The sequence below is a fragment of the Pomacea canaliculata genome, linkage group LG9, assembly GCF_003073045.1.
Source record: "Pomacea canaliculata isolate SZHN2017 linkage group LG9, ASM307304v1, whole genome shotgun sequence".
NCBI lineage: Eukaryota > Metazoa > Mollusca > Gastropoda > Architaenioglossa > Ampullariidae > Pomacea > Pomacea canaliculata.
This window is the reverse complement of record NC_037598.1, coordinates 7367844-7395555: the sequence shown is the minus strand read 5'-3', so window position 1 is coordinate 7395555 and position 27712 is coordinate 7367844. Positions and strand designations below refer to the sequence as shown.

Below are 27712 nucleotides of genomic sequence, written 5' to 3'. Positions count from 1 at the left end.
GCTGTCCCAAGGGTGTTCATGGGAGAGAATGTTCCCAGGACTGTGGACAGTGTAAGGGAGGTAAATCATGCAACGCGACTACCGGCTATTGTGACGAGTGATGTGAACATGGATTGAAGCTTCCTTTCTGCAACCAGAGTGAGTCTCATGTTTCACTGATTAGTTTGAATAATAAAGGCACTTTTACTTATAAAGTGCATTTACAAATTTTGTTTTGAACGGTGAACGTTTTCGAGAAAGATCGTGTCAAAACTTTTGTCACGGTTACTAAATGCACGAAACTAAATGGTGAAAAAAGCAAATAATCATCCTTGCTCAACACACACGCCATGATGACTCATCCACACCACATTCACTCCACATGCCATGTCACCATCAGTGAGTTAGAAACTCATGAATCAGTGGGAAACATTACATCCATCATCATGACATGACGGCCATACAACAATTTTTCTAAACATTCCCTCATTCTCTACTTTTGAACAGCGTACATGCAATTAGGAGGAATCTTTCTATGAGAGGGTCCAGTTATTTACAGAGCATATTTTCCCTAATATATATATACGAGGAAGTAACAATCTTTGATGGATGTGCCAGGATCTGATTCTGACTAAAACATCCTGTCTCACGTGATCAGATTTGTCTTCTCGTCCAGCTTCGTTTGCTGACAGTAACGATGTTTGTGAAGCATGTGATGCATTGTCCGCATCTTTGCTGGAGTCAGTATTATATCAGTTATTATACATCCTGTTTATACTCGCTCTCTATTTAGACAGTGTCTCAGATCCCAGCGCCATCTATAGTCTTGGACAGCGCCAAAGGCTGTTGTTGCAGTGAAGGCTCCAGATGGAGGGACTCAGCAACTGTCACTGGGGACAATGGCTCTGGATGCCACTGCTCTTTAGCTGCGTGTCTACGGAGGTGACAGGTAATTGTTTAGTCTTGGCTCTTGATAAATGTCTGTGACATTTCTTAAGAACTGGTCTGCATGCTTGGGAGTATGTAAATCGTATAACAGTGGCAGTTTAATGAAACAAAACTATTTTTACGCACTATTAATCTATTCTAATCTACTTTGATAAGATTTCTTTTCTCTCTTTCCCTCCTTTTCTGTTTCCCTCTTTCTTGTTTCTACATTGTCACCTGCACTCTACAGTGCCTTTCAGACGATGAAGACAGCTAAATAAAAACAACGACAACAATTTAAATTTTAAAATAATAAATATAATTTGAAGTAAAAGAAAACACAAAACAAATCCAAATTTCCCAACCCACAGTCCGAACACTTCAACTGTCACAACACATGTAATGTTCCTGCCTCCTATGCAGTTCGCCACAAAGTCTCCAGTTGAAAATGACACCAAGTCTCCACTTGAATATAACACAAAGTTTCCACTTCTAAATAACACAAATGTATCCACTTGAAAGTAACACAAAGTTTCCACTGACATCGATGCCCTTCCTGAAGTTATTTCTAATTCAGCGCTGGTCGGCAAACCTCAGGCGGATATGATGAATAAGCGAAGAACAAACAACAAAAGTGAAAAAAGCCTCATACTTTTATTCCCTATCTTCCTTTTATTTCTTCATCTTTCTCTCCCTCCTTCTGTTTTTTTTTAAAACTCAAACACACTACTATGTAGACAACTACAAAGTGGAACTGTTGTGTTTTAACACACTCATGCGTTTGCCTTTTAGGACCGGTCTGTGCGTGCAAGAGTTCTGGTTCTTGTGATTTCAAAATGCAAGATGGCTTCCAGTTCTTTAGAAAACGTAAGAATTATTTTAGCAACTTTGAAATGCTCTCAGTGTACTTAAAGTTAGTCCTAGAAAGTCTTACAAACCTTTTTTGATTTCTTTACATCTTATGTTTGGTAATATAGTTTATAAAATAGATTATTTTAAGAATATCTTCCGTTACACAATGTTTACTGTCTGTTAACGGATTACTGAGGTACTAAATTTGTATTTGTTACTAGGCAAGGATCAATGCAATATCTCCCCAAATCTGGTTAATTAGTTTCCTTCCATTACAAACATCATCATGTACAGAAAGAGGTCAACGGCACAGGAATGTATACGCGTACGTTAACGTTACGAAGGGCTCAGCCAATGGCAAAGCTGGAGCCATGTGATCATTAGGTTTCTTGATTTTGACTTTTTTCAGTGCATGGTGATATCTGTATTGATGTATCTCGAGATCAGAAGTAAGTTTAGGGTTCATGAGAGCTTGGGTGATATGTTTATTAGGCTTACATGTTTACAGCGTGACGTCACTAGTTACATTTCTTTCAGTGCGTGGTGATGTTTGTAGGCGTGCATCTCGAGAACGGAAGTAGGGAATTCGTCCAGATTGTGAGAAAAACAATTTTTTACTGAGTTTTTCAAAGTCATTAGAATCAAATTTTGCGGCATACTACTCCACGATAAAAGAATGACTCTTTTGCTGCTTGCAGGGAATGTGGCTCTAGGCAGGCCAGCAACGATGAGTTCCATATGGGACGGTACAGAAAAACATAATGAGAGGGCTGGTCCGGCCTGTCTCGCTGTCAACGGTAAAAGAAGCACTACCTTCAAACCTGTTAACATGTACCCATCTAGTCCTAACTGTATCCACACTGGTGAAAATGACCGGAACCCCTACTGGGAGGTCGACCTGGGTGAACCGTATCCTGTAGCCAGCATCACCATCTACTGGAGAGACAGATTTTGTCAGTATCTTTGTGGTTTTCATCTATTTTGTGACCATATTTATATTGCATTCTTTCTATCTCTTTCCCTATGAGAAATAACTCGCACGTGTTTGTGTGTCTGTCAGTGAGAGCTCGTTTCTCAGGATGCACATGTGTGTACGATCTTTGGATTTATGCGCGTGTCGTGTTTCCGTTTCCGACATTTTAAGCGCTGAATTTGATAGTGAGATTATCACAGTCAGTCAGTCAGATTGAGTGGTGACTATTTGATACCGTGTTTGTGACTCATCTATCGCACTTCGTTTCTTTCCCTCCATATTGAGATTTAAAACCTTCAGTCAATCAAGCATTCATAGTCACACTCCACTGATGCTGCAGAAATTATAGTTCCGCAAATATGGAAGATGATTCTTAACAAGTTCAAAATATTCCTTCTATTAACTTTTGTGACTTTTATGTACGTAGACACATGTTATTTTTATTGTTTAAGATCTTGAACGCAGTTACAAAGTCACTGTGACTGTGGACAAACAGCTGTGCCACACATTCCAAAACCCACATTCCAACCCGTCCACAGTTACCTGTGATACATCACTGACTGGACAAACCGTGAGGCTATCTAAAAGTGATGTGAGCTCAGATGACCACTACTTTCTCACTGTGTGCGAAGTTGAAGTCTGGGGTAAGAAGACAATACATTAGACAAAGCTTCTAGTGCTAGTAGTGCTCTTACCATCCCCACCATGTCCTGCTACAACGAATACTTCACGAACACTGTCGTTGCCTTCACGACTTCTGATGTTGGTGTTGCTGGGAGTTTGGAACTAAAGCTGTGTTAAATATATTGAGAGCCAGCTTACAACATTCGGTGATTAATGTAAACGACTGAACAAACAGGTTCCATTAAACGGTATTTTTGTCGTTGTGAAGGGGTACGTGTGCGTCACGTGCGTATGCGTACATTAAGTGGAGGCAGTTCAGACCGAGGACAACGGTAGTTCTACATAAATTAATAAGGACACGTTTTGAGAAAAGGGTACAATAGGCCGATTTAATCATTATTTTGATTAGCACATACTTTTGCATGAACAGTAATAACTTATTTCGATAGCAGATTTTACTATTTACTTTCATTAATAAATGAGTAGTTATAAAAATTTTATTTTTATTATTTGAACAAAAGTATCCTGCCAGTATTTTTACCATAACAGATTATCCAAATTTATCATCTTGATTTCCGAATTGTTTTGGAAATCTCAGGTGTATTGCGCATGACATGAATAGTTCTACTCTTTTCTTTATTTTAACTAATTGTGCCCATAGTCTGCTTGCCCGGATTTTTCGGACCTGACTGTGAGAGAGCCTGTCCAGTTTGTAAGAACAAGCAGATGTGTAGTCCTATCGATGGAGCATGTCCACAGGGTGAGTGAGAATTAGCCTCTTAAAATGTTTACTTCCCTAGTGAAATTCTGAAATAATTGCTGGACTACAAAGAAAAAGATAGATAAAGATAATCCTTTTCCTTTTTGTATTATGCCGCTCATCTTGAAGATTATCTGGTCCTTTCTGGTCTTCTCCTCTCTGTGCTGTTTCTTTCTCCATTCTGACTTTTTTCACAACAGGCTGTCCTAAGGGTGTTCATGGGAGAGAATGTTCCCAGGACTGTGGACAGTGTAAGGGAGGTAAATCGTGCAACGCGACTACCGGCTATTGTGACGAGTGATGTGAACATGGATGGAAGCTTCCTTAATTTCTGCAATGAAAGTAAGTCATAGTTCGAAAAGTTATTCTTTAAAAAAATTAATACACTTTTTAAAAACACAATGCAAAATAAAAGTTGTATCAACAACACATTTCTCCCAAATAATAAACAAAATGGTTTCATAAAAAAAAAATTCTAAATTTTTTATTTGATTTTTAAACCTATTCTAGTTTGACAAGTAGTACGTATAAAGAAAGTCATGCGCTTGGTTCTGTGCACTGCGAATTGAAGAGAAAACTGCCATTTACTCGGAAGTTAAAAAAGAGCAATGATCTTTTATAAAAGAATGTAGAACATGCGTTTAGTATGAAAATGCTATAAACTTCTAAACTTTAAAAAAAAAGCGGAGTGGAAACAGAGCAAAACGGCCAAAGCAGGAGTTTGGTTTACCATGTTAAGGTAAACTATTATTTTAAATCAGGGGATGTTCACAACAGGTAATTCTAAGGGTGAAAGTTCCCATGACTGTGGACGGTGTAAGGGAGGTAACTCATGCAACGCGACTACCGGCGACTGTGACGAGGGATGTGAACATGGATGGAAGCTTCGTTTCTGCAACCAGAGTGAGTCTCGTGTTTCACCAACTGATTCCTTTAAAAAAAGGAAACACTTTTTTTTCTCTTTTAATTTAACGCAAACAGTGAATGTTTCATATAACCATCTAGTCAAAACTTTACTAGGGTTTACGAAAATCTGAAATAATAATAATAAAAAAAATTCTTTGGTTTAAATAAAACAAAATAAGGAAAATATTTGCCCAAAATTTGATGCTTGAATTTGGCATGCACTGCGTAAAGAAATCGAGAGTTTTCTTTTGTACATTATAAATGCAACACAAAGCTGTGGTTTGAATCATAGTTTAAAATGAAAATTAATAAGCACTTATTTTAAATATGCTAAAAAACTGGAAAAAATCTATCTTAGGTCTCGGGATTTTCGATAAGATATATAAATTAACTTATAAAAGTGTGAGGGCTACCTAATATTTTATAATAGAGAAATTAATGATTTCAAGCATTGGGAGGTTCAGTCGACTTTTTAATTTGTTAGCTTGACAAAGATTAGTTGTAATACTTATGTAAATAAACATGCCTACTGCCCATCTTTGCTTCATGCAGCGGAAGAAATATTTTCACCTTTGAACCCTGACGTGACACAGTTGGCTCTTCCAATCGCAGCCTCTATTGTGGCCGGCTCTTTTGTCATAGGAATCAGCGTAGGGGTCGCTCTGCGAGTTTTTTTTTTTTTATTTTTTTTTTTTTTTGCTTAACGCATCGATATTCTGGGACAATGGAACAGAAAAACCCTTATGCACTTTTGATACACACCTTCGCAGTCTGATATCTACATAGACTATTTTGGGTAAACATTTATGTAAAGTAGCCTGAACACTATTTGAGTAGTACAGTGGCAGGGATGATGAGGATGAGGATGAGGAGGATGAGGAGGTAGGGAGGGAGAAGGGATGAGCGGTGGATAGATGATGGAGGGATGGATGAGGGAGGAAGAATGGATGAGGAAGGAGGGAAGGATGAGGAATGGAGGGAAGGATGAGGGATGGATGAGGAAGGAGGGATGGGTGAGGAATATGAGATGAATGGTGAGGGATATGAGATGGATGGTGAGGGATATGAGATGGATGGTGAGGGATATGAGATGGATGGTGAGGGATGGATGGTGGATGGTGGATGATGGTGGACGATGATGATGGAGGATATATATGATTTTGGAGGATGGTGGATGGTCGATGGAGGGACGATGCATAGATGGATAATGATCGATGGATAAGGGATGGATGATGGATGGATGGATGGATGGATGGATGATGGATGGATGGCTTATGATGATACAAATAGTGTAATATAACACTTTGAAGGCAAGATTTCTGTTTCCATGCTTAAAGTAACTGTTGGCTTTAAAATGTATTAGTTAATGTCCGTTTTTTTTTTTTAAAGCTCGCACCTAACTGTGAAACACGTAAGCACTTCTTGTGTAGATATTTGAGACGCCCTAAAGACCAACACCATGAACCTGATGCCAGAGAACAAAGCGATGCTGTAATGGTTACAGAGGTCAGAGGTGACACCTTGCAACATTCGCCAGCTCATGCTGCTCAAACATCAGGTACGTATGTACTAGAAACAATGTCAAACCACCCGTCTAAGTATTTACTTTGTTTTTTTATGAAAGTGAAAAGCAAGATTTGAGACCAGCCTCGCAAGTATCCAGCAAGTCAAACTGACCATGTTTTTAGAAATGTGTCTAAATGTCGACATCAAATATTTCACTCAGACAAGGGCAAGAATGAATCAAACTTTGTTTTAGAGGACTATACTAGTTGTTTTGTTTCATCAGACTTGAACCATGTGAGGCACAAAACTTCTAAAATTTTGTTTTCATTTCTTTTTTCTTTTTTAAGAAGACATTGTTATTGAATGTGAGACCCTGACACCCTTTGTCATGATTTAATGACACGAAACGGCGTGGCTTTGATAGACTCGTCTTTGTCAGTGTACACCAACACAGAGATTAAAGACAGCAACACTACAAAACATTATACATGTCGTTAAATATCGTTAGTGTGAGAAACAGTTACAAGATTTCTTTCACGGCCCCTTTCGAAAAGAACTATTCCTTATTATCCTGCAAGACTGTGATTATCCTTTAACTTTCAATATGCAGCTTATTTCAATCATATCGTTCCCTTTATAATTTTCACTTCATTGTGCGAACTTACTGGGGCAAAAGATGCACATTTCTCAATCCAAAATGTAATAACAAATCAGTAATTTAATTTGGCTCAGCTCTCAAGTGTCATCGATGACCTCTGCACGTAAAAACATTTACCACTCGTCTGCTTACTGCATTTTCTTAAATAACCATCAACAATGAAAATTATTATACAGTAATAATTGTTCAAAGGAATCCATTTTGATTATCGGTAATACTAGACTTATTCGTTTTTGTCCATCTTGTAAAGGGTCTCAAGAAAATGTCATCGTCAGTCAGAGCAAAGGCTACGTTCCAAAGAAGAAAGGAAATGGTTACAAGGCTTTTCCCGTACGGCATAAGAATGTTTCCGACCCAGACAACATCTATGAGAATGAAGAATACGAGGAAATGGTTTAATCTGTTTATTTGCTTCTGAAATAAGCAAAAAAGCAGCAAACATTTCGTTGATCTACTGCGGGTGTTGCACACCTACCCGCGTCTCTGAGACGATCGAGATGTGGACTCAACATCCACGACCCTCACTGTTGGTGTCTGGAGCCTTTTCTTTTTATTGTAGATATACTCGTTCTGTAAACATTGCCTTACTTTGCTGAATGTTTAATGGTGTCACATTATTATTTTAATATACTTTAAGATGTGTTTTTCACCATTCTTTACGAATTTTGTACAGAAAAAGAAAACTTCCACTGAATATAATTGATGTTTTGCTAATGATATGAAGCGGAACGTGTTCGCGTTGGCTCACTAAAGTACAGTGTAGAGGAGACCTGGGCAAGGGGTGGCCCGCGGGCCGCATCCGGCCCGCCTCCTGTCACTGACCGGGCCGCCCGCTGGCACGCCCGCCAGTATATATACTATATATACAGAAGAGTATTGGGTAAAACTGAGTTAATTATATTAGTCCGGCCCTCTAAAACCATCCCAATTTCTCATGCGGCCCCTTGGGAAAATTAATTGCCCAGCCCTGGTGTAGAGTATAACCGTCCTTGAAGATAATAAACATTTCAAGGAACGTGGGGCCAAGGCTACATCCCAGCTTGACAACTCGATCCGCTCCTAGTCAGCCTCCTGAAAGCAGCAGATATTGCTACCACCATGAACTGCACTCATGCAACCCCTCCAATTTTTTTCATAATGTGACAACCTGAGCATCATTCATTGTCAACATGGAGTTTACCCTCCCCTTCCAGAGCTAAGCATCTTCCTACACCACTGCGTCAATGTGTGTTCATGTTTGTGCACATGTACATATGAATGTGCATCGAATTGTGTCAGACTAGCATATTGTGAAATATAAAGGTCTTTTGAAGTCTAAGTTAAAAGTATTTATTAAAAACAAATAAAACAGCTGATACATATGTTGCAATAATTGATTTATTATAAAAACTTGATCACTGTGCAAAATAAAAAATTCTGTCAAAGTTTAACATAGCACATATACTAAATTAAACAGTAAACAAGCATAGTGGCTATAGCACACTGGTAAACAGTACTTTTCTTTGGAAAAACACAACATTGCAAATAAAATTAACACAGAAAATGTTTAGCACCACAGCTGTTGGTTTTTTACTTAACAATCAAATACATTTTTAAAAATAAATGTCATGAGATATCCAAAACAACATGGCTGACAATGAACCCACTAAGAATAAAATTTTATAAAACTTTATGTTTGCTGTTTTTAGAAAATCGACTGACCAAGAGTGTGAACACATAGAATATAAATAATAGCTGATCTTACTGCCCCTTATAGTACTTCATATAATAAATACACTTGTAAATATTCAAAGTAAAAAATATTCCTTCACTGTTCCAATTGAAAGCTTTTGGCGAGACATACAAATTGTCCCTCAGTTATGCCACACTCATTTCAAGCTGTGCAATAAATATATAGATACTATTTTTTAATCTGAAGGAATGTGCCAAGAAAACAGAAAAATCTTCAAAAAAATTTTTTTCCTCACATGATGTAATTTATTTCTTTTTTATTTATTCAGTTTGAACTACTGTTAAAAACTCAGGCTGCATATTTGCCCACTTGATGACAGGGGCCGAAAGTACCATCATCACAGGTGACTGAGATCAGAATAATGTGTAGTCCATATTTAATCTTTAATCTTCTATAAAAGTTGCCAATAATGTCTGAACCCTCACATATGACAGAGTATTACTGGAAAACAGCAGGCTTTAAATGGCATAAAGATGCTGTTGACATACTTAGTTTCTCTCTCCCTCCCCAATAATCCAAGTGTGACATTAGACAGATGAAAACATAAGGCTTAGTCAAATAAACTAGGTCTTATCATCTGCAGGTGGAAAAGAACAGAAGAAAGTGATGCAAAGGACATTGGAACCACATGGGCCCAAATGAAGGGGGCTGCCCAAAATCGGGTCTGCTGGTTAGGTGTTGTTGCGGCCCTATGCTTCTCAAGGAAGCAAAAGGAATAATTAACTATCATCTGCATCTAATGCTCCCTCTTTTCATCACACTGCTGTTTGACTCACCAGGTCATTCTGTACTTTCATGCGCTATACATGAAATGTTCCAACTGGAGCATAACCAGATGAATGTCAACACAATTCTTTTGGCAACACATTGGCTTCATTGAGTACATGATATGTATCACTTATCTGTGTGTACTCCATCTGACTGCATTGTCATGAAATCTATAAACCATCATTTACTTTTATCATCCAAACAAAACTTTTAATATTTTACATGCCTAATCAAAGGCTTTAGACTTGTTACAATCTCAACAATTGTCTCATACATATGCATAAGTAAATGACCTTACCTGTGAACCTTCACAACAAATACCGGGCTGCTTAGCTCTGTGCAAAAGCACAAAAGCAAAACCAAAAAGTACTTCTTTTCTGTTCTTTAATAAAACACACACACACATATAAATACATAATTATATATCTGTTTTAATTCCTTTTCATTTACATAAGTTAATTTTCTGTCACTACTATAGTTTATTGATTTGCCTCTCTGAACTTCAGAAGAGCCTTAACAAAAGCCCCTGGTCTGTCCAGGTCAAAAGAATGACCACAGCGTTCAAGGATTGTAACATCCTGACAGTTGGGCAACTTTTTACTTAGCAAGTATGCACCACTCTTATGCAGTATCTGTAATCAAGAAGACAGAGTGAGCGACTGTCAAAAACTTTTTCTTGGTTTGGGAATCAAAGCTTATTAACCTCTTTGTTGTTTCCTTTTAAGCATTACTCAAGGATTGGAATCTTATATAAAACACCACAGCAAAAAAAAAAATCAAGAAGGAACTTTGCATCAAACTTACTATTTCTTGAGAGATCACAAAGATGATTTAAGGTTTGCCATTTGTTTTAAAGTTATTCTTGTGGTTCTTACCTGGTCATGTTCTCCCCATATTACTTGGGATGGCATAATAATTCTGTGGCAGTTGTTTTCCAGTATTGTCAGATTCTCCAAAGTAGCTAGATTGCGAAAAACTGACCAAAGAATTTAGCTAAGCAGTCATTCTCATAAAGATTTTTCACTGAATATTACTGGTTTACTGTTAAACATAAGTAAAAATAAATTATTTCATCTAGGGTGAGAATGTTTGTGACTGTGCACACATATTCATCACCAGGCCTGACGAGAGGGGGGGACAGGGGGTCTGGTGTACCCGGGCCCGCGGCTGTCAAGGGGGCCCGGCCTTGGTCAGTGGATTTTTTTTTTCTTCTTCTCCTTTTCTTTTTGTTTTAAAGAAAGGTCTAAGGACAGAACACCCAAGCATTACACATGCAGAAGTTGAGTTTCAAGTCTGTAGAATACAATTTCGGGGTACTGGGGCCTGTCGTGAGATTTACGATTACAAGTACAAGGGGCCCGGAGAGGTCGTCTGTCCCAGGGCCCTGGCTGGCTCTCGGCGGCCCTGTTCATCACATGTGTTTCTGCTTATGTACGTCATATATAATGGCATTCAAATATACAGTGACTGACCTCTCAAATAAAACTCATTCTTAGGTGTTCTCAACTGCACAACTCCTTTGAGAATCTGACAAACAAAAGAAAAGGAAAATATCACTGAAGGATTTTTAGAATATTCTGAAAAGCAATTTTTGTGTCAATATGATAAACTATTCACTGATTCAAAAACAAAATGTAATAAGCTTCTAATGCACACATGCAACTTCTATTTCTGAGTGCATGGCTCCAGGCAGGCATAAAATGCACACACACACGCACACTTACTCAAGCATAAACACCATGCACACACACAAACATACAGAAAAATATATGTGTTGCTCATCTCATAACACATTATTTATTTCTGAAACAGAAGCTATTGCTTGCATTGGCTTGGGTAAAAAATAAAGGTAGAAAATAAAAAACAAAAGTAAAACCTGGCTGGATAATTTTAGGTCAGCATACACACAGCTTTCCACCATCAGTTGAAGTTCTTGAGTTGTCTGTGGCAACAAACTGCAATGATGTATCTGGACATTTTCAGCACCTATTTCCACTGCTCGCTCTACTTGCTTCATGAATTCACTAGGTTCTGGGGTTTTCACTGAAAATATTCATCTAATTTAATGATTTAAACAAATTTTCAAAAGACAGAGCAACAATTAGAAAAACAAAAGACAGCTACAAAAGGATATAGATAAGAGAAAATCACATAACTGGTGAAAGACAACATGAAAGAGATAAAAACAACAAATGGAACATATTGATCAATTTTATCATCTTTCAAGCTTGATACTTAACTAGACTGCTTAAGTAAATAATAATGCTTCTTGTTTATATCTCACATCATCATATCAGCCAGGTGATAAATGTCCAGTTATATCTCACACACATGATATCTCTGACTTGTTATCAAACATAAACCACAGATGTCCATGTTTTAAAAGTTCCCATGAAAACCTCATTTGTGACAGCTATCACACATGCAAACTCTCTCTCACACACACACACACATGCACTCATGCATGCACATATGAACAATTCCCTACAAACATATAATAGCAGTATGTTAGTGAAAGAAGTTAATGCATCTGCAAACATGCACACACTATTATACACTGCTGAAAACATAAAAAACCATTTGTTCTTGCTGTTCTCTTTCTATATACTTTTTCACTAAGCAAAATAAATACTACTTATACACATTACTCCTTTAAAAAAAAGCTAGAGTAAGAGAGAGCCAGATGCAAGAAAATGTCACTATGTATGCAGGATATGTGTGTATGCATGTGTGTGTGTTTCTGCACACTAATGGGCCTTAAGCAGAAGCCGGCTGTGGATGATGTTTTTCGAGAATGACTTACTAGCAGGGCAAACCAGTGTGACTCGCTCCACCAAGTGAGGATAAGTAGCAGCAAACATTCCAGCCAAACAACCTCCCAGAGACCCCCCAACAATATGGAAAGGTCTGTCAGTTAAACCAACCATTTCTGCAAACTAAGAAACATACAGGCATTGAGCATGTTTGCATTACCATACACTCCCCATTTCTTAGCAATGCCTTTTACTGATAACAATAAAACCAAGAAAACATAATACAGAAATATAAAAAATATTTGTATAAACAAGTTACTGTGAATGGGTGTCTACATTTTTTTTGCCCTCTTAACACCCTCTCCCACATACACACCTCATATACAGAGTGTCAGCAATAGCCAGAGAAGTTCTCATAGTTGATATTTCAAACTCCTTTGATTGACATACCAGTTTTATTGATTCGAGAGCATACTCAATTGTCAGCTCTTGTTCAGCCGGGGGAGTTGATGATGCCCCGTGTCCTGGCAGATCAATAGCAACAAGGTGATGATTGTTGCCAAGCATCTGCAGCATCAAAAGCAATAACATCAGTTCAGCATACATAAAATCAGTAATATCTTTGGCCTGTGCTGGTCATCCAGGTCACTCTTTACAGATGTATTGCTGAAAAAGTCAGCTCATAACTTATTCTGTAGTACAATGGACTTGTTATTTGGCAAAATAAAGAACATTGTATCCAACTGCTGTAGAAACAGTTGCATTGACATAATAATGAAATTCATTATATAACACTAAACAGCTATTCCAATACATTGAAAATAAAAAGAGTAGGAAGTTTTGTGCATATAGTTGTGTGTATTTTTATGTGTACACCTCACATGATAGCACTTTATCTCTGCAAGCTTAATGTTTTATCAACTTTACATTAAGAAATCGAGTTATACTTTAACATGTGGGTATGTGCATTGCATTCGTGGTTTTAAAGATGCCTTTTAATTAAATTTAAGCAAAAGATATATCAACTGTCAACCTTAAATGCCTGGACCCAATGGTCCTTGGACCCTGTATATCCATGAATGAACAGGATGCTTGACTTGTCTTTGCTTTCCTTGCCTTTCTCCCCATAGCAAAAGACAGTATCTGCATTACCAATAAACTTTACCTGCATTCCACATGATGATCGATACAGTCTGAAATAAAATAAACTAGGTATGAACAATCTGTCTAGAAATATTTAAAAAAAAATAATTGAAATATTGTCTTTTTCTCCAATGCCTCTTCTACAAATGTTGAGATTCAACAATAAAATTATTTAATTAATTAATCTCTTTCTTTATCCATCCCATAATTCAGATAAAAACAAAATGTGTTAATTGCATTTATGCATGAGGATAGGCATCAATAGCAGCAAGGTGATGATTGTGGCCAAGCATCTGCAGCATCAAAAGCAATAGTATCAGTCTGACATAGCCTGATGGAAAATGTAGCAGGTTACAAGAATGAAAAAAAAATGTGTTTAAGCGATGATTAAACATAGGTATAGGAAGCTGAATATGTGCTGCAGTTTAGAAATGTGAAATACTGATATCTTGTCAAAGACGTATGATAAATAAAAACAACTATTATAAATTGTGTCCAGTTACATCTTTGTATAAATAATTTAATGTATACATGAGAAAGGAGGAACTATGGGTTTCAAGAGAATACAGTGTAGGAATTAAAAGTTTCACTGAAATATTTATTTTTATGATAATTAGTTACGTAATGTTATGCGATATCTGCACTTACTTATATCCAAGCCTTATAAGTAAGCTGGGGTAACAGAAGTAGAGGAGTGTCATCACTGTGGTTGACACTGACAACACTCCTAATAAGGCGTAGAAAGCAATCGTCCACATCTTCTACGATACTTGTGATTATAAAGTACACTCCAAGTAAGAAGCGAAAGTGAGATCCACCAATGTATTTCTCATTATTCCTGGAATCAAGAACCGTACTCTTATGCTTGTCACTAGCTTTTGTTGTAGCTGTACGTGCTTCGGACTTTGCTCTCATGTGATACATGTAAACAACATCACCTTTTAAAAAAGCTCTATCAGTTAATGTGTGGGGGGAAAATATTTTAAATTAAAATTTTCCTCGTTAACTGATGGTCTGCTTCGCTGAAACGAAGCTATTTGAATGAGTTTTGTTTCCAATTAAAAGCAGACGACTTTTGCTTCGCCAAAAGGCTATGAAAAGAACTGTAACTCTGTAATGGGTGGGAGGAGATTGTGTCCCCTGTCCTAGATCACGACGATGGCCTTTTTGGTATCCAGTTTAGACGAGGCAATATTTTGCATGTGCAGCGACTCGACATTAGTTCGCATAAAACAGTTTTTATGATAATTGTAACCCAGGATGTATAAATATACTATTGACGATTTCGGAAAATTATGCATGCAGATGACCTTCACCCCACAAAAAATCTAGACCACTTCCGGTTTTGATGTTTACTGTTGATGCACGTAGCGTTCTTTGACCATGCCGGCTCTTAAAATTAACAATGATAGTCGATTTTGCTGTGTACCTCAGTGTACAGTTAAAGCCTACAAATGCCCAGCATTATCCTTTCATATATTTCCGAAGTATGAACAAATGAAGAAGCTTTGGCTTGTAAGAATTCGGAGAGACGAAGGACCACTCTTTCGGGTAAGCATGATCGAGGTTTCAAATTCCCTATCACTATTAGTCATTTTCTTCTTTCGCAACATCACTTTTTTCCATGCTATCTGAATCATCGTTAATCTTTCTAATTGATTTAAAATTCTGATTTCAGAATACTTATTGTGTTCGTAGTTTAAACTTACAGCATGTGGGCATAGCCATTTCGTATTACCGAAAACGCATTACATTGTATTATTAAGTGTTATTATATTAAAATGCACCAGAAATGTTCAAAAAGGTGGACATATATTACAAGTATTACAACTTATTTTGTAGTTAAACCTATTTATCTTTGCTGCTGCTGCATGACTAATTAATTGTGAATCAGTCGCCATTCATTTACACTCTATTATACATAAACTAATTTAAACATAAGGATTATTAGTTTCACAACATAGTCAACAGTGATTAAAAGTAATGTCGTGAATATCATTTTAAAAACGGCTTAAAGACAAAATCATAAGCATAAAATCTTACATGTTTTTTGGTAAATGTTTATGTTAACAACACATGACTACATGTTTTTTTCTCAGGTCAGAAATTGGACAAGGGTTTGTAGCAGGCACTTTATGCCAGAAGATTTTCGCCCTTTGACCTTAAAAGGAAAACAAAGGAGACTAAAATCAGATGCTGTACCAAGTTTGTTTACATGGAACAACTTTCAACGTGGAAAAGAGAGAAACCCTAGCAGCATCGGAAACCATAAGCTCAAGGGGTCCACCAAGTTTGTCTTGATCCGACTGTGATACAGGGTTAATGCAATGCTTGACTCGTCGGGCATGGCGCTGTCAGCGCATGCGCACATAAGCCAAGCTCCACGCTCGCCGAGGCGAAACCAGAGTGCGGGAGATCATGCCCACATATAGGGTCGTGACCCCTAACAATGGCAATGACTCTTCGCCATGGCGTGCTACATACGACCACATGCGTGCAGGCAAAGCCGCCATTTTCAAATGTGTGAGTCTACACTTTTCCCAACAGAAAAGCTTCTCAAGCGGTCAATTTCTATACTGATACATGTGTTCGACGCTTCGATAACAGTACGTATAATTTTTATACTCTATGTTAACATAGTTATTGAGATTTTAACTACAGAAATGTCCAAATTTAATGCAGAATATCATTCTAAGAGAAAAAAGATTAAGAGTACACATTAACGCAATAAATGCACAAGTTTTCCAGACAGAGGTAGAAATCGTGCTCAGCAGTTCTGAACGCTTGCATTTGATAATTCTTTAGCCGTTAGCAATGGAGAGAATTTGGAGCTGTCAGAATTTCCTCAAATTGCGATTACGAAAGTGGAACGTAACAGAGCTTCGACAGTTCCGTCTGTTTACTGGTACGATAGCATTAAAATGCCAGGTTTCTTCGGGCAGTATAATATTTTTTTCTCTTATTTATTGTGGGTTTGGTTTTTTTTTGTCTTGCAAGTCCTGGGCTGTGTGTGAACTATGCTGATTATTAGGCTCATAACCTTTCATGTTTATTTGTTCAAGAAGCAGTGTTTGTATGGTAAAGGATTTTTGGTGTAAAATGTACAGTGGTACCTCGACATACAAGTGCCCTGACATACGAGTGTTTTGAGATACGAGCCGCCGAGCGAGCGATATTTTGCTTTGAGATAAGAGCAAGATTTGAGATACGAGGAATCGCACACTACACCGCTGCACACGACCCCAACATGCGGGGCGGATGTTGGGGTCGTGTGCAGCGTCTAACAGTTTCTCCCACCTCAGACTAGACCTCAGTCTGTGTGCTTGTTTCACTCGTTTTCGAAGCATTTTTGATAAGTTGGGTTCGCGTTTTTTGCTTTTTGTACATTTACAAAACATTATCACATTTATTTTTGTAACCATGGGTCCGAAGAAGAAGATGATGTCTATTGAATTAAAGCGCGAAATCGTAGAAAAACATGAGCAAGGTGTGCGAGTAATTGACTTGGCGAGGATGTACGGGTGTAGCACATCAATGATATGTTCTGAGCTTAAACAGAAGGAGTTGATAAAGGGTACAACGCCAGCTAGGGGCGTTACAATAATTTCTAAGCTCCGGACTTCTCTCCATGAAAAGATGGAGAAACTATTGACTGTGTGAGTGACAGAGAAGCAGCTTCAAGGAGGAACCTTAACACAAAGCATCATGTGTGAGAAGGCACGAGCGATTTACGGTGATTTGCTGAAGCAGATCCCACACACTTCCACAAACAAAGAATTTAATATGTTTTTATAGAATATGTATTTGTTATTCATAAATAAATGTTTCTTCTTGTAAATACACTTTTTCTTATTCAAAAACACTTAACAAAAACAACTGAGGTGGTGTTTTGGGAGCTGGAACGGATTAATGGCATTTCAATGAATTTCAATGGGGAAAATTGTTTTGAGATACGAGCAATTTGACATACGAGCAAGGTTACGGAACGAATTAAACTCGTATGTCGAGGTACCACTGTACTTGCTTTGTCACATATTGCTGATAATGTTGACAGATTTGGTCCTTTGGACTCTTAACTCTGCCTCTCAATTTTATAACTTTTTAGGCTAGCTTAAACGACTTTTTCAAACACCAAACTTTCCACTGCAGCAGCTAATTAAGAATATTTGTCAAAGAGCAGCATAAGGATTGTGTTCCCAGTGGTGAACCAAAAAAAAAACTTATATAGATAGCCCATTGACAACTGATTGTGACTGGAAGTATCATTTCAGACAACTTTAATGGTCTTTTTCAACAACAAATCATAATAACTGCATAATGGTCAATAATTTATTTTACTGTTATTCTAGATAGCTGGCTGCTGGCATTTTAAGATGAAAGTGGTCACAGGGTGTGCAACTTCCCACTACAATCTATTGAACCAGATGCAAGCTTCATTAATTAGAGCTATAAAGCTGATTCCTCATGTCCTATGCTTCCAGTTCTCCTGCACAAGTCATTAAGTAAGTGCAATTTACTTTTTGATTCATAATATTCATAATCCTTGTGCAGAAAGAAAATTTATGAAGCATGTGACCATTAATGGTCAAAATGACTTCTATGTTATTGTGTGCTGCAGATTTAAGGAAGGAGAAAAAGATAATACCTGAACTGTTTGAACACAGTCATTACACCACAGATAGTGTAGCTTTTGTTGTGATGCTGCACTATAAGAGTGTGTTATTATTATACTTTTGATCTTGATTTGTGAAATCTTATTTGCCTTCTATATTTATTTCCATGCAGGTAACTACCAAGAATCTAGCTGAATCTGCAAGGGACAAAAATGTCGGAGGTGGAGAGTGATGACAAAAATGCTCCCACTCAACCAAAAAGGATACGGATAACTCCGATTAGATTTCGGTCTGTTTTCATTTCCTCTGCTTAATTTTAGGGAATTTTTTTTGGTGGACATCATGTAGGGACACAAGGCTGTGTCCTCTTTCTGGTAAAATAGCATACAGTGATAAACAAGTTTTGTACAATAACAATAAAATGTTCTTTAAAAAAATTTTAACAACCTATCAGCAGCTGACAGTTTTAAATGTACTAAGCTGAAAAAAGTTTATGCAAATGTATTCATTTGACACAGGGATGCACAGCTAACAGCGAAGGAGAGAAGGATGCCGAGGAATCACTATATGCTGACCATTCAGTTATGCAGCAATGTCCACCACCATTGCCATACTCTTTGCCACTAGTGGTTGGCACCATCTCAAGGGTGTCCCCAAGTAGCAGCTTTCAAAAAAGGACTGTTTCACCTTTGCCTTCACACCCCCAGCGCCTTCCGATTCCATTGTCTGGTTTTCAGCCTGCCAGCATAAAGACCATAACCCCTTGGAAGGTAATTTAAAGCCATTTTGTTTATAATCATTTTAGCTTTTTTTTCTTCTTACCCTTGGCCAAGAGTTATGAACAGTGCTTTTATGAGTTAAACTGGAAGCGGAAAATCCCAGCCTTTTGCCATAGTGAAAAAATTTGAAACAAATATGGATCACATATCAAATAGATATGACAAATGGTAAAGAGTAACCAAATTAATGGTATTTTCCAGGCATTGTGAACTATAGCAAAGCTAGCAAAGATCAGTATTTTACATGTTTTCTGCTATTGTGTTCTTAGGTTAGAACTAAACTAGAGAAAGTTGGGATGCAACAACTGTCTCTTCTGGAAGAGATGAAGAATGATACAAACAACCTTAAAAGGATGTTTACATGGATGGAGGAACAAGAACAGGAAAGGCAAATGACACAGGAAATCTGCCAGAGGGGTTCCAGTCTCCCTTAACAATCAGCAGAAGATGTAGAGAGTCTTGAGGGAGATATGAAGACAGACCCATAAAAAAGGACATGCTTGGTATGTGCTTTATTCTGATTTGTTAGTAGGAGGAGTCAAATCTTTTTATCTGATTCCCTTTAAAGGTTTCCATACCATACCATTCATTGTATAAAACTAATGACATGTTTGCAGTACTAAAAAGTAATAAAGGCATTGTTATGGTGGCATTGATTAGAGCAGATAGTAAATTTTCTGTACCCACTTTTGCTTGGTTGTATGAAACTTCCTGAATTGTTGCTGTCTTTTTTTTTTGGGGGGGGGGTGTCTTTAAATACTAGTTGTCATAACAGGTATTATAATGTTGCCCACTGCAATTTTTTTTTAAATGATGTGTATTTATTTTTGTCTGTTTTCAGGAATGCCATTCGGTGATGCGTCGGGCTTCACATTAAAGCATGTAGTGAGGGGCATTCTATCTGTGCTATTTTCAACTGAGTTGGCCTGATCTTACAACTTCAATGGGACTCAAGAACCACCCCTTCATTTTACAAACAGTTCAGGGTAAGGATTTAAATATTTGACTCTGTGTGTGTGTGTATACGGTACATTAATACATGCCTGTCATAAAATAGGACTGTTTGGATTGTTTCTTTATCTTTTAGTTATGAACCTTAACCTTTGACTCTGCTAGGTGCAGACAAGAATTTTCATGAGTCATAAAAAAAAAACATGACAGGAAGATAAATCAGGCCTGGAGAACTGTCCCTACCTCATTTTATTGTGATTGAATTACATTGCCAAAATAAAATATGGACACATGTTTACGCAATTTCTAGTGACTGTAGTCCTTTAATCAGCTGGTTAACACTGTGTAGAAAGGAATTAAAATGACAGTTTATAGACATCTTTACAGTTCCCATGTATTGGGATTGTTTTTGAAATTAGAATTTCCAGAGTTTTTCTGCCTATAGAAATTCTAACTGAAATTCAAATGCAGTTCCACTTGTAGTTCCTTTCTGTTTATAACGCTTTAATTTTTATGCCACTTTACATATCAGTATAATTTGCTTGTACCTCTTTTTGTTTCACATTATATTCTGGATTTTAGGGTCAGTAACCTACAATTAAGTGATTACTTTTTTATGCAGACCTCATATTCTTATATTTGTTCTATTTTTAGATGCTGCAAGAAAAAGTTATCCTGAAGCTACGGATGCTGACTTGCATGCATCAACTTGGTTAGCTGGTGCTAGGGATCAAGAGAATGGCAGAAGGGAAAGGGTTGAGCACAGCCTATACGTCAGTTAATTGTTCTGGGTGGAGGACAAGTAAAGCTGTGCAACTTTCTACCTACAGTTGTAAAATTCTTGTACATAAACCTGCATATACTAAATCTGGATTTATATAATTATATAAAACTGTGCTGTGATTATTATTTACTCTAACCCATTAATTTATCAATGAGGATATTTTCACCCGATCCAATAAGAGATGTGTTGTGGTAAATTCAGAATCATTTATATGTTTACAGTTCTTTTCTAATACCTTCTAAAATTCTTGAACATAATTGTGTTTCAAACGTGTTTGATGGTTTCCTTTTCTTAGTGATAAAGGTGCAATTTAAAATTTTAATCTGTTTTAAAAGATTGTAGTTAATACCATAAGCTGCAATCCAACCTAGAACCTTTTATAGTTAATTTCATGACTTTGATTTAATTTTAGAAATGTCTATTAAAGCATCACTCTTTTTTGACAGCAATTCAGTTCATACTTATCATTTGATATATTGTCATAGATCTTTGAACCTTTTCTTTGGGAAAATGTAATTAGTGTTAAGGAAACTGCAATTTAATTTTAATTGTTTTGTCAATGGATACATGGTTTTGCATCGTTCTACAACTTATAATTAAATAACGAATGTTGCATTAATATATCAAGAGGAAACATCTTTTATGTATGCAAACAGACAATGCTTTAAAAAAATTTTATATATTTTTAAAATTATTTTTTTTTTATCAGTTTGCTTTTATCCTTATTTATGATAACATTTTTACCTTGATAAATGATAAATTGTTTATGTATACAAATGAGACAATGCTTTAAAAAAAATTGTATATTTTTAACATTATTTTTTTATTAGTTTGCTTTTTATCCTTATTTGTGATAATATTTTTACCTTGATAAATGATAAATTGTTTATGTATACAAATGAGACAATGCTTTAAAAAAAATTTTATATTAAAAAAAATTTTTTCAGTTTGCTTTTTATCCGTATTTTACCTCAATAAACGCCAATAAATGACAAATCATGTTTGTTTGTTTTTTTATAACATTTTGCACTTTTGTGCACTCTTTTGCTGCTTGTTATATATATATAATTATTGCAAAATACACAAATTATTAATCCATTTGATATTGGTATTTTTTAGGAATTTTGGCATGTCTTGATTTAGAAATATGTAAATCAGGATATGCCGAAATCCCTAAAAATACCAATAATCTGAAGATATAAATAGTGGGATATATAAAAAAAAAAAGATGGGACGTACCCATGAGCCATCAGGGTTGACTAGCGGTCACAAGGGGGAGAGAAGCGTCCCACGCTTGTTTCACAGGTAAAACCGACATGACTCCGTTGTTACTGCCCGGTTTCACTTTCGCTATGGGTCGGACGCCATTTTGCCACATGGTCCCCGGATACTCAAGACATGTGTCCCACCTGTAGCCAATATTCCTTTGCTGCTGGGGAAGCAGCCTGCAGTTCGTCATCCCATTTCACAAGCAAATACCAACACAAATCAGAGGTAAACTTTTGTTGCATTGTATTAATGAATGATCTTGTAATGAAAACAGAGAGTGTGATTAATTAATCATTTTTCTTTATAAGGATATTGCATTCTGTGTTTTTTTTTTTTTTTTTTATTGGTATGCAACTGTGCTACAACTGTCTGAATTGTTTTGTCTTTCAATCCCATTTATTGTGAACTACCTGTTTGCTTTACACAAGATGAGTATTTTAAAGAAAAAAGTATTGATCAGTTCAGATGTGTAGTGCATGGAAATCGCTGTCCAAATCTTACATAGAAATAAAAGGTAAATGCAAAGTGATTTTTACAAATCAAATTTAATATCATCACTGTTAAAAAATATGTAATAATATTAACACATTATAACAGTGGTTCTCAAAGTGTGGTCCGTGGACCACTAGTGGTCCGCAGGCATAAGTCAGGTGGTCCCCGGCTGACAGTCGTCATATGTCAGCAAAGTGATGTTTAAAGTGATGCATTCCTTTAATTAACATTTTAATTACAAAGAACGAGGTACGCAGTTTTATGTCATCTTATTACTATACTACTTTTACAAAAGTACATTTAGTTTTGAATTGTAATGAGACAAATGCGGCAATTTAAATTTGAAATACATAGTACAGACTGATTTTTAGGCCTTGGTGGTCCGCCATATTTTTTTACTTAGGCCTTGGTGGTCCGCCATAGTTTTTACTGAAGTAAAGTGGTCCGCGGTCTGAAAAACTTTGAGAACCACTGCATTATAACAATAGAAATTGTGTAATCATTATTCAGATACTTTGACTATTAACAAGTCTCAAAACATATTTTCAGTTTACAACTCACAACTCAAATCACAAAAAAACACAAAAACACTCACATTCCTAGTGTATTCATGAGATGAACAAAAAAGATCTGTATATCAAAATATCTTGCAAGTGATCTGTCATTTACTGAATTAAGTAGGTTCACTTCTGCTCATCTGATTGCAGAAATTACTGCAGGTTAACCCCTGTCAAATATTGCTAAGTGAATTGTGCAAAATCAGTCATTTCATGTAGTAAAATGATTTTCCTTTTTATCAGTGAAAACGTGGACTCAGAGCCTGCAACAGCAGACTCAGAGCCTGCAACAGCAGACGCAGAGCCTACAACAGCAGACGCAGAGCCTGCAACAGCAGATGAAGAGCCTGCAGCAGTAAGCATCCCCTCTATTGAAGAGCAGCTCTCCAAAGAAAAAGAAAAAAATAAAGCTCTTGAAGAGAGGGTACGACAGTTAGAACAACATGTACAAACTTTGGAGAGCAGTAGCAAAATTGAAAAATTTGGATTAGAACGGTATGCACATGATGATGCTAAAATACAGTTTTACACTGGATTTCCCAGTTACAAAGTATTAAAAATATTTTATATGTTTCTTGAGCCACATGCAAAAGGAATGTACCAGGCATATGGCAAATCAGGCGAAAAACTTTGCATGAGACGTCCAAATGGAAATATGCAGCTTATTGATGAACTGTTTATGTTTCTTGTGCGGCTCAGACTGGGTCTATTAATAACAGATCTCTCAGATCGCTTTGCAATTAGCGCATCCTCTGTGAGCACTAAAATCAATGCGTGGGCAAATTTTTTGTATACCATTCTTGGCAGCATGAATATCTGGCTATCTAGGGAAGAAATAGACGAGTATATGCCAGATGACTTCAAGGCTACTTTTCCAAAAACAAGAATAATTGTAGACTGCACTGAGTTGTTTATGCAGAACCCTTCTTCATTAGTGAGAAGCAGTCAGTTCTACTCCAACTACAAAGGTCAGGCAACACTCAAGTCTTTGATAGGTATATCACCACATGGGTCAGTGACCTTTGTATCCAAACTTTATTCAGGCAGCATGTCTGACTCTGAAATAACGCAGCTTTCTGGCCTAATTGACTTGCTGGAACCTGGAGATTCTGTAATGAGCGACAAAGGTTTCAACATACAAAATATCCTGGCAAAGAAAAATATTTCATTAAACATGCCTGCTTTTTTATCAGGAAAGGGTCAGTTTTCTGAAAGTGAAGTCACAGCCAACCAAAGTATCAGTTCACTACGAGTACATGTGGAGCGAGCAATCCGCAGAGTCAAAGAGTATAGGCTTTTTCACGGAAAGATTCCTTTGACCTTATGTGGTAGCTTGAATCAGTTATGGACTGTAGCTGTTCTCCTTACAAACTTTAACCCTCCTCTTGTCACCAAATATGCACCCAATGCCTCAGATGATCCTGATCAAGAAATGTAGGCTATGGTATACTACCAGTGGATGATATCGAGAAAGATCAACACGGAAACCAGCTGTTTTCTTATAGGTGATAGGTAAAAAAGAATGTATCAACTGCATTTTTTACCCCATTCCAGAAATTTTGATCAAAGTTTATTGTCTCCAGGTGGCAAGCATCTACGGACCACACAAAAAAGTCACACCATTCTAGACCTGTTACAGCCAGCTGCATTTGTATCTGATAATAGTAACGGTCACTTCTTTTAAGCTGAAGCTTTCCATTGACTTCTTCCAAATAGGGTAGTTCCTCAAGTGATCTTCTTGTGGACATGCTTGGACACTTTATTTCTAACAGTCCAAAGGGATCTTGTGTTCTGGACTGGTCATACACTTTTCTATCTGGACTGGCTGCCAACCAGAATGCATCTGGGTGTATGATAATTCCTGCTGGATACAGGTTGACAGTATTTCCCTTCATCTAGACAGATAATGAAAATAGTTAAGTTACTTGTGACCAGAACAATAGAATATGTACATATAGTGGAGTATAATTAAAATTTTAGGGCTTCCCATCATGTACATTAAATTGCATGTGTACATTAATAGAGCTCCAAATCACACCAAGATCACTATATTAAGAGATTGGTGTGCTTTAGATCCAGTTTATTTAAATATACTTGTTAGATATTTTTCTCTTGTAACTGTTAAAATAAATAATCAGATCTGCATATGTGCTTTTACAAAATAATTTAGTCCTGTAGCTGTTTCTGTGTACTCACATTACTGTATGCCTCAGCTGCCAGAGGCTCATTTTTAATGCCATCTTTCATGGCCTGTGTCATTCTTGTCTTTGAAGATTTAAGTCTTTTAGACAAGGCTTGGAAATCTGAAGAATCATAATTAATTATTTTGAGTTAAACATTGCAATTGTCTACTTAAGACAACTTACTTTTTAAAATGAAAAGGGCATTCTCTCTGCATTGGCAGTAAATGTTAGAAAGATGTACTAGTCTCTGTATATGGTATAAATCACACTGATTTATCTTTAGGTGACATTAATAATGATGTAAGCTATTCAACAATTAGTTACTTATAACATACATTATGTGCATTAATGTCCTGACAGTATAAATGAAGTCTAAGAAACTAATCTTGATTCGGAAGAGACAGTAAATTATGCTGCTTTCTTTGTGTGTTGCCTCATCATTACATTTCCTCATTAACATTATAAACAATACACTGTGCCAGCTACCGAAGAGTGCCATCTTTCACTATTATTTCATATAGCTGCACTTACTACAACAACTGGAACAAAAACCTAACCTTTCTTCCTTTTTGCGACATCTGCTACAACAGAAGCAGTGATGCGGTGTTGTCGCAGCTTGTGCCACAAGGGACAATTCGACTGTAGTCGTGTATCCCTTTCTAATACAACAGATTCTTGCTGAGTGACCTGCAAAAATAATTTGAAATCCATAAAGAATAAATGCACATAAACACATGAACTTTGGGCTATACCAAGCACTTTGGAAGAGAATATGCAATAGCAATAAAAAAAGATGAAAATGATTCTTTAATGCAGGCAAACATTCTCCATTGTCCTGGATACCACTCTCTTTATCCATGTAAGTGCCAATGAGAATCCTTCAAAAGACAATGTTTTTATATCAAAGCTTAACTTTTTAAATCATAAACTGTACCCATTTGTATGAAAGAAGAGGTGAGGAATAAAGATGACTTGGACAGGTCAGCTAATTTCACTTTCCACTTCTAAAATTTTAATGTATCTAATAAATGATAAATGACAATGGGGAAAACAAACTTTGAGTGAGGTTAAAAGGTCCTCGATCTTTTCTTCTGATAAATCAGGAATATCTCCTGACATCACATTCCTTAGGGGAAGATCAGGAAATGTGGCTAGTTCAGTGAAGTTCATGATGAAGCTGTCATGAAGTTTTTGCTGATGTGCCAGTGTACTGCCCCTCGGATATTTACCATATTTGGTATCAACCATTGGAGTCTGCTTCTTACTTATAGAGAATGGCATCATTGCTGTGGAATGAAATGTTGTAATTCTGTACTCATAAAACTAAAATAAAATTTTAAGAGGCTATTAATTATTATATGATGAGCAAGAGTAATTTATCATGTATGACACCATAGATGTGTGTGTATATATATATAATGCATGCAATTAAATTCTGCTCCGAATGGAAAAAAATGTTCTGGAATCATTTCTTACAGAATAAACAAATAATGAAATTTATCTTTTGAATGGTCTTAAGAGGCTATTAATTATTATATGATGAGCAAGAGTAATTTATCATGTATGACAACATAGATGTGTGTGTATAAATATAATGCATGCTAAATTACTGCTTATTCTACTCGGAATGGAAAAAATTGTTCTGGAATCATTTCTTACAGAATAAACAAGTAATGAAATTTATCTTTTGTATGGTCTTGTCAAGTATAAATGTCTCTTTTGTTAAAGCATAAAGTTCTCGTTATGCAGATCTTGTACAACACAACAAATAAAATTCTTAATAAAACAACAGGAACTTACTAGCTGTGGCAGCTTTTAAACTCTCAACAAGGTGAAGGGCAGATGGAAACTCTGAAGACAATGGATTGTACCTGTATGTACTACAAATACTACGGTCTGACTTCTTGTCAGACTTAAAACTGTGGATTTTGATTTCATCCACTGCCTCCCCTCTTATCTTTTCTCCTCTGGGGATGTGCCATGTCTGGGGCAGTGATGTTTTTGCAGCATCCTGCAAATGAGAAACTGATGTAGATGATGGAATATTACATAGCAAAGAAGTAATACCTGCTGGCAAATTTTTTTCTTAATTTTCTATCATTTTGAACATAAGAAACACTTGATAAAAAATATTTCACCTAGAAATAGTCTCAGACCATCCCTCTTCATTATCAAGATTACCTCAGGAATGTAGTTTGCTCCTGTTATCTTAAAGTGAGCAAGCTGGTAAAGATAGGGGTAAAGATCCATTGTCATGGTAGGTTGGATCTCCGTCAAATGGTCAATGATATTCCAATACTTATATTTCTTGTATATATTAATTTAAAAAATGCGTTGGCATTGCAGAATGCTACGAAAATATCTGAACTGCATTTTCTTCATCCTCCTAGTGCTAGTTTCTATGTCAACAACAGGTACTGTAATACGGGTCGCCATTTTTTCTAGCTATAGTGGCTAGCCGCCCGGAACGCAAGTGTGCTAAGTGCGTGAGAGACTGAGGCTG

General features: G+C 36.7%; 4 protein-coding genes across 7 annotated transcripts; 2 read left to right on the top strand and 2 right to left on the bottom strand.

Moving 5' to 3' along the window:
* Positions 1-8544, top strand: LOC112572452. Of its 4 annotated transcripts, none has more exons than XM_025252143.1 (10): positions 1-138; positions 773-928; positions 1699-1773; positions 2457-2711; positions 3184-3375; positions 4017-4115; positions 4316-4457; positions 4893-5018; positions 6452-6579; positions 7436-8544. In XM_025252143.1, the coding sequence occupies exons 2-7, from the start codon at positions 847-849 to the stop codon at positions 4414-4416; spliced, it is 804 nt and encodes a 267-aa protein (XP_025107928.1). In that variant the 5' UTR covers positions 1-138; positions 773-846; the 3' UTR covers positions 4417-4457; positions 4893-5018; positions 6452-6579; positions 7436-8544. The 4 variants fall into 4 exon arrangements, with proteins under 4 accessions (XP_025107928.1, XP_025107930.1, XP_025107931.1 ...); XM_025252146.1 differs by lacking the exon at positions 1-138 and adding an exon at positions 5574-5685 and having other exon boundaries at positions 593-928; XM_025252147.1 differs by lacking the exon at positions 1-138 and adding an exon at positions 5574-5685 and having other exon boundaries at positions 593-928; positions 2457-3375.
* Positions 8545-8548: 4 nt separating this feature from the next.
* On the bottom strand, positions 8549-14700 carry LOC112572448 (monoacylglycerol lipase ABHD6-like). Its single transcript, XM_025252138.1, has 8 exons — positions 14230-14700; positions 13472-13631; positions 12889-13005; positions 12489-12621; positions 11562-11728; positions 11158-11212; positions 10561-10661; positions 8549-10317 (listed from the first exon to the last, which is right to left on the bottom strand). The coding sequence occupies exons 1-8, from the start codon at positions 14337-14339 to the stop codon at positions 10165-10167; spliced, it is 996 nt and encodes a 331-aa protein (XP_025107923.1). The 5' UTR covers positions 14340-14700; the 3' UTR covers positions 8549-10164.
* Positions 14701-14900: 200 nt separating this feature from the next.
* On the top strand, positions 14901-24479 carry LOC112572444. The gene is made up of 4 exons (XM_025252133.1): positions 14901-15132; positions 15681-15827; positions 22147-22202; positions 23270-24479. Exons 1-4 carry the CDS (start codon positions 14965-14967, stop codon positions 24462-24464), a joined length of 1566 nt encoding a protein of 521 aa, XP_025107918.1. The 5' UTR covers positions 14901-14964; the 3' UTR covers positions 24465-24479.
* LOC112572446 lies at positions 24469-27712 on the bottom strand. Its single transcript, XM_025252135.1, has 6 exons — positions 27391-27712; positions 27010-27220; positions 26266-26495; positions 25767-25896; positions 25223-25329; positions 24469-24921 (listed from the first exon to the last, which is right to left on the bottom strand). Exons 1-6 carry the CDS (start codon positions 27463-27465, stop codon positions 24526-24528), a joined length of 1149 nt encoding a protein of 382 aa, XP_025107920.1. The 5' UTR covers positions 27466-27712; the 3' UTR covers positions 24469-24525.